Source organism: Pithys albifrons, chromosome Z, assembly GCF_047495875.1.
Source record: "Pithys albifrons albifrons isolate INPA30051 chromosome Z, PitAlb_v1, whole genome shotgun sequence".
In the NCBI taxonomy this organism is placed as follows: domain Eukaryota; kingdom Metazoa; phylum Chordata; class Aves; order Passeriformes; family Thamnophilidae; genus Pithys; species Pithys albifrons.
The window spans coordinates 31,193,375-31,207,602 of record NC_092497.1 but is presented as its reverse complement, the minus strand read 5'-3'; the positions used below and the strand labels follow the sequence as shown (position 1 = coordinate 31,207,602).

The 14,228-nt window shown below is 36.8% G+C and overlaps 1 protein-coding gene across 7 annotated transcripts in view; it reads left to right on the top strand.

Moving 5' to 3' along the window:
• Positions 1-14,228, top strand: part of ARB2A (ARB2 cotranscriptional regulator A) — a 304,397-nt gene that overhangs the window by 69,751 nt on the left and 220,418 nt on the right. For all 7 annotated transcript variants that reach the window (XM_071580198.1, XM_071580200.1, XM_071580196.1 and 4 more), the window contains one exon: positions 9,412-9,603. In XM_071580198.1, the coding sequence (XP_071436299.1) occupies positions 9,412-9,603 (192 nt within the window). The remainder of the gene's footprint in view (positions 1-9,411; positions 9,604-14,228) is intronic.

Sequence of the window (14,228 nt, the reverse complement as noted above, 5' to 3'; positions counted from 1 at the left end):
CATATATTTTTACAGAAAGAAAGAGACAATTAGAAGAGAGTACAAATATACACTCACACAAGTCTGCAACAGCAAGTTCCCCACTTCAACTTCATAACGAGCACACAAATTCTACGATCTTAACTACACATTACTTAAGAAAAGACTTATTCCCCAGGGAGACAAACTTGAGCAGAAAGGAGAGACCCCCAAACAACACATTTTACTTTCCTGAAATACCCTGTGAGCCAGTGGTGGGCCTGGTCCTCTCCATCCCCCCTGAGACAGCATCGTGCATCCTCCCAAGAGGAGGGCTGAGAAGCGACTGCCTTAACCACTCCCACACTGGTTCCTACTTCCCTGGAGATGATGTCATAATGTGGTATGGAATACAAAATTACTGGCTAGAAGAGGTCAGCTGTTAGCTCAGCCCAGCTCAAGTCTGCTGACAGCTTCGGCCTAGTCCAAACTTCAGAGCCCAAATCTAGGCCCACCTAGGTGAACCCATAACATTCTCCACCCCTTATTCCATACCATATTATGTCACTCATATCTTAGGTTCTCATGCTTAAACACTCTTTATTTTTTCCAGGGCTGTTTCCCACCCCTCCATAATGTGGCTAAGAGTCCATTAGGATGGGGTAGATATTTCAGATGGGAACAAAGCAGTTCAACTCAGGTCGTCATATCTGATGATTCATGTCTTTCAGTAGGGTTACCACCCTCTCCTCAGGAGTCTTTAGTTTCCCACTGGGGTTAGAATAGTGTTCACAGTCAGATCCACCCCTTGGCCTCATCCACCTACAGGTGGTCTGAGGCATCATAGGCCCATTGAGCCATGAACAACCCTCCCCCAGCCAGTCCAGGGTGTGATGTTCTTCATTGCCTCAGCCCTTGGGCACATCAACACTCACATGACGGGTTTTCAAAGATTCAACTCAAACGGCAGTGTCCCACCACACATCAACAGCTTACGCAGGCTTCTCTTCGTGTCTTTCTCATTGGTCATACAGAAGTACTACAGTTCACCATGTGACCCATCCCCCTTAGCAGCAGTCCTAACAGCTTTGTCAGCCTCAGAAGCAGCCCTGACAGCAGCACAAGGAAGCAGCAGAGGCAGAAGCAGCCCTCGCGGCTCGCAGCCCTGGCTCGCTCGCAGCCCTGGCTCGGCTCGCAGCCTCTCACGGCTCGCGGCCTCTCATGGCTCGCAGCCTCTCACGGCTTGTGACCTCTCACAGCTCACGGCTTCTCATGGCTTGCAGCCTCTCACGGCTCACAGCCTCTCACGGCTCGCAGCCTCCCCCGGCTTGCTCGCAGCCCTGGCGGCAGCCCCGCCAGCGACAGCTCTGGCTCCTGCGGGTCGCTCAGCACTGCGGGCGCTGGTTCCGGGCGCCGCATCTGTAGGGTTCTCTGCAGGGGGTTCCACAGCTCCTCTTTTCCCTGTTCACTGGGGTCTCACAATGGCAAGCACGCTTCACAACTGTGGATAACTTTAAGAATAGTGTTCACGGTTAAATCCACCCCTTGACTTTATCCACCTACAGGTGGCCTGAGGCACCACGGGCCCATTGAGCCAGGAACACCTCCTCCCCATGCCAGTCCAGGTGAGATGCTCCTCATCAGCTCGGCTCCTGGGCACATCAGCATTCACATGATGAGTCCTCAGGGATTCAACTCAAACAGCCGTGTCTTGCCACACATGAACAGCTTACATGCGCCTCTCTTTTCTGCAGTGGCTACAGTCACAGCAGGCACCAGTTGAGCTGTTTGAACTCACAAAGACAGTGAAACAGTGAAAACGAGCATTCAACAGTAAGGGAGAGTTGTTTACATTTTCTGTTCTGGATGTACCTAAACAAGGCAGTTATCAATCTATGTTTCTACAACAATCCTCCCGGGAAGCCTGCCAAGATTCTGGGACACCCGCCAAGGTCCTCCGTCGCTCCCGGGTTTCGGCACCATTAGAATGTTATAGTTTGAGCTGGCAAAATGCCAGCTGCCTGGTACCCAGTCAAAAAGTCCACTCCCAGAGCAGGAGAGTGAGGGAAAACAGCAGAAACAAGGCTTTAGACACAGTGAGGTTTTTATATTTATACAGAGAAGAGGAGAGCTTAACACAGAATATGAAATAGCACATAGTGACAGAAAACAACAACAGGCTCATCGAGGTCGCCCCAGCTAACAGGTGAAACTCCAAACCAACCAAACCCCCTCCCCAAAGGAAACCTCCCAGCAAGAGGAAAAGAGGAGTTAACAGGAATGTGCTCATGTCCCCGGCTAAACAGACGTGCGGACTGGCAGCAGGGCCTGATATCAGCAGTCAGGGAGCGGGAACCATCCTGGTCAGAAGCGTGGACCGAAGAGAGAGAGACTCCTCCCACCTTGCTTGTTATACTCCCTGAGACTTCCTGATGATGTCAGATGATATGAAATACCTCTTTGACTGCTTAAGTCAGATGATACCTGTTCCCTCTAATCTGTGTCACACCCTTTGAGGCCTGCTAAAAACTGAGGCCTAAATGGGGACCTATGCTGACTAAAGCCAAAACCACTACAGCATATAAATAATGCAGTGCTAAGACTGATCAACTGGCTCCAAAAAAATGAAGAAACTTGGAATAAGTACTACAACACTTCCATTACCTCTGTCATACATGTGGGGACTCATCTGCCTGGCTCTAAGGTTTGAGTTTCTTGTCTTGGGAGAGGAATGGCCCTGTCTAGCTCCCACTGTTGAATTAATCTGTAATTTCCTCATATTTATAACTTATTTAGTAAGCACTGATGCAGTTTAAGGTTTCTTAAATGTGTTAGTTCTGACTTCTGCAAAGTGTCATAATTTAATAGCATTTTGAAGCAAAGTAAGAACTCAGGTGTTTCATTTTGAGCATTGTGGAAAAACTGGCACAAGGTATGAGCATTGCTCTTCAGTAATGACTATTATGCATAGCAAGCCCTCAACATACTAAAAAATAAATTAGGAAGACATGTACAAAAATGAGAAAAATTAAACAATGTATACAGAGGCTGAAAAATTAAAGCTATCTAAAGGCTCGTCTTAAATCACTACTTACAAACTCCCAAATAATAACACAAAACCCCCTAGTTTAAACTTATAAAGGAGACTAACAGAAGTAATAAGACAGGTTTTAGGATGAAAATAGTCAACAGTGTAAATGTTGTCAAGTTACGTATAAAATCACAGTAAGATCACCATAAAATAAATTTGAGGAGTTGCATAGTTGTAAAGACTAAAAATAAAAGACAGCTGATGAGGCTGATACTGACAAACTGCACATAAAATGAAAGCTCAGCTCAAATAAGAAAAATAAATATTATTTCCAATATAACTTGTCCAATTTTCACACTTTTTTTTTTTAAACAAATCAGAGCTACGGTCTGAAATTTGACTTATTACTAGGGGAGACCTTAGGACAAATGAATATATCATACAATAATCAAATTCCGGAATGAGATTTTTTTCAGATCAGAGTTCTGTAAGAAGTCAAATATGAATCTGCAGAACAACCAATTTGTATTTAACGTACTGCTGGAATCAGCTAATAATACTACTATACTATAATAATATATTGGGGGAAATGAGTATAGATTTCTTTTTGAAAGAACTACAGAATTTGTTGAAGAAGTTTGAGATCATGCTAAAAAGAAAAATCTTGATAATAAAAGAGTATGTGTGTTTCCAATGAGCTGTCAACAAACTTAACAAATGCTTTTAAAAAAAGAGAAGGGAGTCCTCTTATGAGTTAATTGGTTAAAAGGGAAGAAAGTGTTCATGTTTTACAGATAAAGTAATCTGTTACTGGTAGAGTGCTACTAAGACCTCACATAGTTATAAATAAAAGGAAAAAATGGAAGTTAACACAAGGTAACAAACTTGTCTGGGGGTTTTTATAAAAATTTTTTGGTGTAGTTAATACAGCTGATTGTGATGAATTGGGGAGTTATTTCATCATGCTGAATTACTGGATGATTAAACAACAAGAGATTCAATTCTGGTAAATACAAAATTATGGGGAAGATAACTCACTCTATAAACACAACAGTGGCCTCTAAATGAGCTATTACAACTCAGGAAAGAGCTCAAAGTGATTGTGAATAGTTCTCTGAGAACATCAGTTAGTGCTCAATGGCAGTCAAAAACCCTCAAAGCAAATAGGATGTTAGGAGTTATGAGGTATCAAGAACAAAACAGAAAAACATCATCGTTCTCATTATGTGAGCCCTCATCTTGAACACTGCATGGCATCTGGACACCATATCAAAAAGAATATGAAGAATTAAAAAAAAATACAGAGGAGGGTTGCAAGGAAGATCACAGGCTTGAAATGCTTTTCAGGCAAAGAAAGATTAAATAAAGATTCTTCAGCTTGGAAACTAGATGACTGAGGAAAGAAGATGACAAATCTATAAAATCATGAAAGGTGTAGAGAAGATGAATAGGGAACGGGTTTTTGCTTTTTTCATAATAGAGATCCTAAGGGGCATCAAGTTTAAATTATCAGGCAGGAGATCTCTACAGAAAGAGAGGCAGTACTATTTCATATATATCCCAATTATATTGTGGAACTCATTGCCACAGAATGGAGAAAGGTAAAAATGCATTAAAAAAGCCCCCGTTTGAAAATACTACGTGGAATAGTTACATTGAACTATTGTACATGTGTGTCCCGTTATGTAAACTCTGGCTTGCAAGGTTCCAAGGTTTCTGGTTGTCAAAACCAGGGAAGAATCACTTTGTAACCACCTTGTTCTCTTCCTGTTAATGCTAAGCAGTCTGCCAGTTGTCAGAAATAGGACCCTAGGACCTTGATCTGACCAAGATGGCTCTTATATGTCCTTATTATATGAATATTTTAAAGGTGAATACAAAACCGTTTTTTCTTTAACCTCGTCACAGGCCATCAGTAAGTTGGTATATTGGTTCCTCTGTCAACGATAATGAAGTTGGCAGTATAGTGATGTTTGAGTATTTGAAATGCTTCAGGACTGTTAGGTAAAGTGCACTTTTTTTTAGCATGAGTTTAGTAGGGAGTGAAAACACTATGCTTCAAAGGTTTAGCATGATGGCATTTTATGTCCTCTCATATTTCTTAATTTCAATGTTGTGTGCAAAATCCAACCTTCTGTCTTTACTTTGCTCTCTCAGGTGACACCTGCAGTTTGGGATACAAAAAATTAATAAATTTCTTTTCAGATACAAAAATAAGACCTGTTAGCAAATCAGAAATCTCACCCATTATTTTATTATGGCAGCATATTTGACAAAACTTTATTCTTAACATTTTTTCCTACACAGGGAAACTGAATTAATGTAAAATATTATATTTCTATTAATGTTCAACAGGTGCTACTGGACTTGAAAATTTGAATGAAAAGTTGCATATTCAGGGAGAAGCCATACAGTTACTGCTTTTAAATTTTTCATTTTTTGCTCCATGGAAGGTTATGCTAGGAATGTAAAGAAGACTGCAACTTTTTTATTCAGATGAAGTATTTGTATTTCTCTAGTTTTAATGGCATCTTCAGTGATTGATCTTTGCTCTTCTTTAGCTATTGAGGACAAATAGAGCGTGCTTCTGAATTAAATATACCTTTAACAGCTTCTGGAAAAGCTTGAGATGGAAGTTTAAATAATTACTAACATCATCTGGGCTTAAGCCCACCTCAAAATTAAACTCTGCAGAGCTGCTTGCTCAGCCTCACTTTGTCCCCACTATCCTGGTGGAATGGGAGGACAATGAAAGTAAAACTCATAGGTTGAGATAAGAACAATTTAATAATTAAAAAAGGTAAAATACCATAATAATGGTAAATTATAATAATGATAATAAAATGGTAAAAACAACTGGTGCACAATACAATTGCTCACCACCCTCTGACTGATGCCAGACCCCCACGTTCCCAAACCCAGATCAGCTTCCCTTCTGGGTAACTCCCCCCTAATTTTTATACTGGGCATGACTTTATATGGTTTGGAATATCCCTTTGGCCAGTTTGGGTCACCTGCTGCAGCTGTTCTCCCTCCGAGTTTCTTACTGCCGGAGCATGAGACAAGAAAAAAAAAAGAGTTCTTGACTTAGGGTAAACATGACTTAAGAACAAACAAACTTCAGTGTGTTATCAATGACATTCTCATTCTGAATCCAAAATACAGCACTGTAACACCTACTGAAAAGAAATTAATTCTATCCTAGCTGAAACCAGGACACATGTTTTATTGAAAATGGCACTGAAAGGTTTCACTTTGCAGTCTTCTCAGTTATCACTTCTTTCCTCTCTCACTTCAATAGTTGTCTTGATCTACTAGACAGCCAGGAACTACTTTTATTTGGAAAACAGTGGTCTGTTATCTCCACTGAATGTTTCTTTTGTCTATTTTGTTACCTAAGTAAACTGAATACTTGTTTATAAAATTTCCACTGATACTGGATTTGTTAAGTTAGTGGGTAATGGTCAGGTGTTAATTAAGTGCCTATAATACTGATCAGCAGTTCTCAGTTTTTAGTGAAAAATTCTAAGTCAGGATTTTCAATATTGTGAAGACTGTAACATAAGGGAGTTAGTGAGCTTTATGTAGAAACACAGAACAAGACTTTCTTATCTTGTGAAGCAAATGAGCAGTTTTTCCTCTCCAACAGCTGCTGACAATTCTCGCAATCTTTTAGAGTCTTCAGTTTTGATTCCATTTATTTGCCATGTTGCTTCCTTCAGTTACATTTTATACCTTCTTCAATTCTTTGTAGGCTCTATGCTCATAATTTTTATTGTATTTCTTAACTGGAATAAGAAAAATATTAATGGATTTTTTGTCATTTTTCATGTTCAGCCTTCAATTTAAAGACTTCCAATATAAAAAATAAAAGACTTCTAGAGCCTAGTCAGATTTCATATGTCTGGGTTGGTAATGGCTAAGAACTGAAAATTGATTCAATGTCATTGTGGTATCGTGGATGTCAGTAAGTTTAGATTTCAAGTGTAGTTTGATCTTACTGTATATATTGAAAGCAGCTGTGCAAAATACTAACTAGTATGCTTCTGAAATACTCTGTAGACTGGTACTACTGTCTTAGATGTTAGCTCATTTGAGAGAGAAGTCATATGAAAAAAGAAATTCAGTGATTGAAAACCTTGAATGTCATAATATTCATAGAAAGCTCACCATAACTGCTTACATTCATAAACTTTAAGTTGTTGTTGTGCATTGGGAAAAAAAATCTTAAGAAAAAGAAATTAAACTTTAAACAGTCGTTTTAAACAGTAAATTATCAGCATAACTTAGGTTTGACATGCCTAGCTACAGATTATTGGAAGATTCCTTGTATGTGAGTAAAATGGTTAAATTCAAAAACTTTTTTTGATTTATTCAATTTGGATTTAAATAAAGGGTTGTAAATTAGTGTCCTTGAGTAGGTCCAGAAGAGCAAGTGTCTGATAAAAACAAATTATCTTATGCTGTCTCAATGTGTCCAACATTAAATGGTATTCTACGTTGATTTGTTAATAAAGTAAGGTTGTGCACAGGACTGACTGTTATGTACATTCTTTAGTGAAAGGTGGATGTACTAAATTACTACTGTCTGAAGATCAGTTATCTTGACAAAAAGTTTCCAAATGAGACTAATTTGGGGAAAAGAATGACGAGTTAGTTTTTATGACCTTGGTAGATATTTTTAACTGTTAAAAATTAACTAATCTGCAGAACTGTGAATAGTTATATCACCCATATGTGCCTATAAATCTATATATGCAATCATATGCATATGATTCCTAAGTGCTAGTATTTCCTATATACTACACAAAAATATATTTTATAAATACTGAAACATGCAGCTTAGTTATACATTTTTCTGAAATGCAAATTCACAGTGTTTTTTCCTAATTACAGTGTTCAGTATATGCATAAAAGTCCATTACACCGTGCCAAGTACTGTCTGAGATTCAGTGTTGGTTGACTTTTTACTTAATCCATGGTACCTTTAAGGTATCAATACTGCTATTTCAGAAGCAGCAGCGTGATCTGATTGTAGCCCCAGTATAGCACCTGTTGTACTAAGGTATTTTAAACTCATTTCAATAGAACATATTCTTTACCATATTTTCTATTTTCACACAGAGTGTGAGAGAAAGTGGGTAGGTTTTCTGGTGCAGACAGTGCAAACTGAGGCACATGAGGCATTTCTTTATTTTGGAGCAGGGAGCAAGGTCTTCAGTGATATGGCTGATATTGAAGAGAGACATGACTGTTCTCCACATGGGAATTCCTTTTGTTCAAGTAGGCTCACTGACTTCATTAAAAAAACATTTGGTAGGACTCGCATTAAAAAGAAGTCTGGAGATTCATGCAGAATTAATTTTTCCTACGGTAAGGGTAGTTAGGAATACGTACCCCTATCTGAGAAAAAATTAGCATAATCCAAATAGCCATTTCTTCTTTCTCAGTGCGAGGGTCATGTCCTGGTCTGCCTTTATTCCTGCTTGCAGAGCATGTTCCTAGCAACTGTACAGTTAGCCTGTGGGGTATGGAGGGGTGAGGAGTACAGTAGGATGGGGAGATTTGTCTGTTCTGTACTTCCTTTTCCATATATTCTTATGGTGAAAAGGGAAGAATGAGTAGACAGGAGATTTTTTTTTGCCCTCATGGTATTTACATTATCACAATTCTTTTGTCTTGAGACAGGCTTCCTAAACCAAGTGTAAAAGCTTCAGTATTTACTGTACAAATGGGGCTTTCTTCTCTTAAAGACAAAATGTGGTATTAGGTTATGATTTACTGAATATCAAAGCTGATTCTCTGTCTGTTCTATGACAAAGTAGCTAAGCATTTACCCAGGTACAAGACTCTTAATGAAGCTTTTATGTATACCCATACTGGATTTCTATATAATATTGGGCCTATCCTACTAAATTTATAACTTGCAATACTGGCTCCTATGTAGCTTATTGGGTATTTATATTGAGGTGACTGGTTTGTAATTCTCCAGGACTTTTTTTTTATTATGTAAGAGCTTTATTGTTGCTTCGGGCATATCAAAGGTGAGAAACTACTTGATCGCTTCCGCTTCCCACCCCTATTTGTTAATTTGTGGACTTCCTTTTTTTTCCAGTAAATTTCTGTTAATAACTGATTCTTCAAAGCTTAAGCACACTTTTTACCCCTTTTTTGGTTTAAATCTCTCTTGGATTGCTGTTGTAAAATGTGATATGTTTTTATATTTCAAAGTTATATTGCACAGGTACTAGCTTTGGCTTTATTTTTATTTACTTTTGGTGACATACTAGTCTTTATGACATGCATTCATATAATTGTTGTGACTGGTTTTATATAAATTTGGTAGATAACTTTATAACTACAGATGTTCTTTAAAATATTTTTTGTTAATGCATTATAGTGCATGTTGTCTGTAATTGCAGGTTGATGCAACTGAAAGTGAACCAAAGAGCTTTATCTTTATGAGTGAAGATGCACTAATAAATCCTGACAAGCTGTTGGTCTTAATTCATGGTAATGGTGTTGTCAGAGCTGGTCAGTGGGCAAGGAGACTTATAATTAATGAAGATCTGGACAGTGGCACACAGATACCGTATATAAAGAGAGCTATTGGGGTAAGTAAAAGTGCTGTGTGTGCAAATGGATGTGCATGTATGTACCTGTGTGTGTAAATCTGTGATATTTTAATTTTTTAATCAGTGTTCTGTATTTTACTATCTGATAATTTTATTTTTGATGAGAATATTTGTTTGGTTTTATTGGAACTGTTTTCTAGGGGAACCAAGTTTCTGTCTTAACAGTGGCGGCACTGGCATATAATTTAATATGGCAGATAATGTGACAAGAGCCCTTAGCAGTTGATGAGATGCAATAGAAAATTTTGCACTACAAAAATTTGTTATGATTTGAAGTGTTTTCTTTTATAATTCATTAAGTTTGTACATATTCTCACTCAACATCTCTTGTAATCTCATGATAACATGAGCTTTCATGGTAACGGCAGCAGGCTTTTTTCCTAGGCTTGTACTGAGTTTATTAGAGGCACAAGTCTTTTTCAGTTTTGTTCTAAATACTGATTCATTCTGATTCACTTACCAATATGTAACAATAGAAAACATGTACATTTTATGGACACTATTTTGTTATATTTACATCTGTTTGAGAGACAGTGGACAATTTGTGTTATGTTTTTAACACTGGAACTTTGTAAGTGTAACTCATCACTTACACCGTCCTACTTCAGTGGAATTTCCTGTAGTAAATATTAGAGAAGACTATTTAAGACTATTTCTATTACATTACCAAGTTAAGCCAATGTACTACTCTAAATATCAGTGTTGTCATTGTAATTGATCACAATTTGCTGATTGAAGTTTATTTTTTTGCACTTGTCTTTAAAGTATTCAGTATATAAAATGGCTCTCTCTTTTTTTTTTTCCCAATGAAGGGAAGGAATAAAACATATAAAACATTAGGCCATTAAATTATTTTTCGTTTGTATTACCCACTATCAAAGCACCAGACTACACTTCGTGTGAAAAAGAAGCCTAGTCTTGTGGAAATGAGACTTGCCACCTTCTAACAAAATGTTTTTTATTTATTTATAATCAAGACTCAAGAGACAGAACAAAAAATACTTTAAAATTACAGAGAGCAATATAAGTGTATGGTGGTAGCATATAGGACCTCTAGTGCAGGTTTCTAAACCTTTCCCAAGAAATCCAGATAGCTATAGCTACTTAGAGATTTGTAGCAGTGCTTACAATGCTTGCATTTTTGTTCTTTCATAGAGATGCTGCTGTGTTGGGTAGCATGAGAGACTTGAGTATTTAAAACTGGGATGCTCACTCGAAATTAACAGCTAATTTTTAAGGGTGTATTTCTAGTAGAGTTACACTTCCTTTTGCTGTTTTTAAGTTTTATTTATTTTGTGCAGTGGTGGTGCAAGTGTGACAGATAACAGATATCTGTTCTCTCAAATGGTTATTATACTTACAACCAGGTTGTTTATTTCTGCAGCTTGAATGCTTCTTAAAAACACACAGGAAAAAAGCTCCAAGTGTTTGATGAGAAAGTATCTTTAAAATGTAATCACTAGATCACATTAGAACATCAAATTTTATGTTCTTATCTTTGAGTTTTTTCTTAATAGGGTTTTAAAATTAGTAGTTTTCTTTAGTTCTCTCTAGTTCCAGATGCTGTGAAACACATTCTCCCTTTTTGTGCATATTAAAATCCTGGTAAATATACTACATAACACATACTATTTGCAATGATTTTTTTTCATGCAAAATGAAGATTAGATTGCATTTGATTGTGTTTTGATCAGTTGAGTCATGAAGTGCATTGCTATTTTTTTGTATCCTTTAATCACTGTAGTGGGTGTTGGTAGTATTTCTGATTAAATAAGGCAATATTTTTAGGAAATTTGACCCCACTGAGGGTATGTAGAATTATTAGGTTATGACTAAAAAGAGAATACAGATAGGTATATCCTGATACCAACTTCTGTCTCTAGTGAAATGAAATTAGCTAGCCTAGAATGATAAAATGGCCTGAATAAAAATAGTGATAACTTCTCATGCAGCTTTGCCAGTTTGAAGTAAGAAATTATTTTCCTTGATCTTCCTGTTTCTTCTAAGGAGAGGTCTCATCTTTAAATGAAACCAACAGACCTTATTAAAGCACAAGATTACAGTGCTGGTGACAAGAAAACATGGATTCTTTTTCTAATAGACTTATGTGAATTTGAAGTGAATAATGGCATCTAAGATTTTAAAATTCCACTGATCTTTTGTGAATTTAGAACACATGCAGGCTTTGTAGGCACCATAAAACATTTGCTGAAGACTAGGTTTTGGTTTAAATAATAAAAACTAAAACCTGCAAATGTAGTGCTTAAATCTCCTATGTGCAGGAAGTAGTTCAGAAATACCTGCTTTTCTTAAAACCAGAGAGACAAACAAAAAATAACCTTCTAAGAAGGCCAAAATTTTCCCTTTCCCTCTACTGCTTTTCTCTCACTTCTCTTTTCAGTTCATTTATTGGGAAAAAATGAAAACAGGGATGTAACAGCTGGAGTTGTCAGTGAGCAGTGGATTGAGCCGGATCAACTGATACTTCTCTTCTAAGCAGGAAGTTAAGGAAAGAGTAAAAACTATTTCTCTATGATGGAGCACTTGAGGAAAAAAGAATTAAGAAACTCTGCTTTTCTCTTAGAGTACGTATGGAATAAGGGAGTAATGCACAGACTTGAAATTTATCATGCTTCCATTGTTTTGGAGCTGTTACACATTGTAAAGGATTCAAGGGGAAATATCCTGGTGAGAATTCAAGTTACTAGAAATGTGTTTCTGATTTTCATCTGTGTGGTTTCCTGTAGGTAATGCTTCTCCTTCCATGTTTTATATCAAGCTCCATTGTGTAGATTCAATCTTTGGTGGAAGGATTTATGTGAAGAGCTAACATGATAGTGGTAATTGGAAAATTCAAAATTGGTGGTGTAAAAGAGATGTTGAAATGTGAAAGAAGAGAACAAATAAGCAACTAGATAGACAACAGACTGTAGGAAAAGGAGGAGGGACAAAAGTGTATACTATGTGAGAAACAGATACATATAAATGCATTAAAACACAGTAGGACGAAGACCTAGTTCAGAAAAACAAGTATGAAAAAGTCAAATCTGATAATAAAGCAGTAGGACTGTAAAAAAAGCTGGATTTTTTTAAAAAATAGTTATTTTAAAGATGCTTTAAACTAAAAAGATGTTGTGTTAAAATAGAAATTTTCTGCTGAAACTTCCTGCAGTGGAAAATACTGATTTTTGACAGAAGCAGTCATCTGGCATCTGAGAGACTGAAGTTTAAGTCCCTCCTCCAGGAATGAGAGAATATTCCACTTAGGATGAGAATTCTCCACTGGAGGTATTGCATTTCTTATTTTAAAAAAGGGTAAATTATATAAACAAATAAGTGTAGATTTGAAGAGTAATTTTACTCTGTCTCTTTTTTATTTTGCCTAAATGGCTTGTCCATTGTCAATACAATCAGGCTCTTCTCAGGCCAGTTATTAGTCAGTCATACATCCAATGACTGAAGCAGTGCCAGGAGCAGATGATGAGACAAAGGTGAATTCTTAAATTCAATGAAAAGGTTACTTGGGGTATCAAGAATTAAAGATTTACATGCCTAGTCTCCTAATGGCAGTTGAGGGGCTCCCATGTTTCCTATGTTAGAGAAGGAGAAGCTGAAGTTGATGAACTTAGGGAGGAAATTGTTCCTTGGGGAAACAGGAGCTTGCCTTACCTTGGTTTGGACTCTTGGATACCACTCCTTTAGGGAATAAAGAATACATCAACTTCCTGCATGAATAAAAAGAAATTGTTGAATGTTTTTTGTGTCTTTTTAAATAAAGGACCTTTGTTACCTAAGGTACCTGTGGTCCCAGGTATGCTAATAAAATTCAGCCACAGCAACTATCACTTATTTTATTAAAAAAAAAAAATTAAAAACCACCCAAGAATTGTTGACTGATTTCAAATTTAGATATTTAGGTATCCTTGATATTTTTATCATTTTTAAAGGGGAATTAATATTTGACACAGATCAGGAAGACAGGTTCTTCAAAGAACCTGGACAAGTTTTTCAGAAGAAATGCAGCATCACCTAAAAACCTGACTTTCCATGAACAAACAAAAAAACCAAAGGTTTGCATGAGATGGGTATTCACTGTGGAAGTACTTCTTTAATGAAGCATAAAACATGATTTTCAGCTTCAATTTTCTGTTGTGTTTATCTTGTTCTTCATTTTTTTACAATTTCTGCTATTAAAAAGATTTTTTATCATAATACTGGATTTATTAATTTATATTAATACTATTCGTTTGTACAAAACTGTCAGATTGACAGTATTTACTAAGAATTGGTAAGGGTTATTACTTCCTCAGCAAGGAGTAAGATGTCTTTAGTTTTGTAAGTCAGTTGAATAAAACAACAAAATCATTCAGTTTAACAGCAGTAAATTTCCCCACCATAACTTTTGTGTGATTTAGTAGTCTTAATATTTAGTAACTAGTATGGTACCACATACTTTCTTTTATTTTGTATTTCTATTTTGTAAAAATAATCAGTTTCAACAGTGGATATTTATGTATTGTTGCCCAGAAATTATACTTTGTTTGAACTACACTAACAAAAATTCGTGCTAACAAACTTTTAAAACTCACTTCTAATCATAGAAT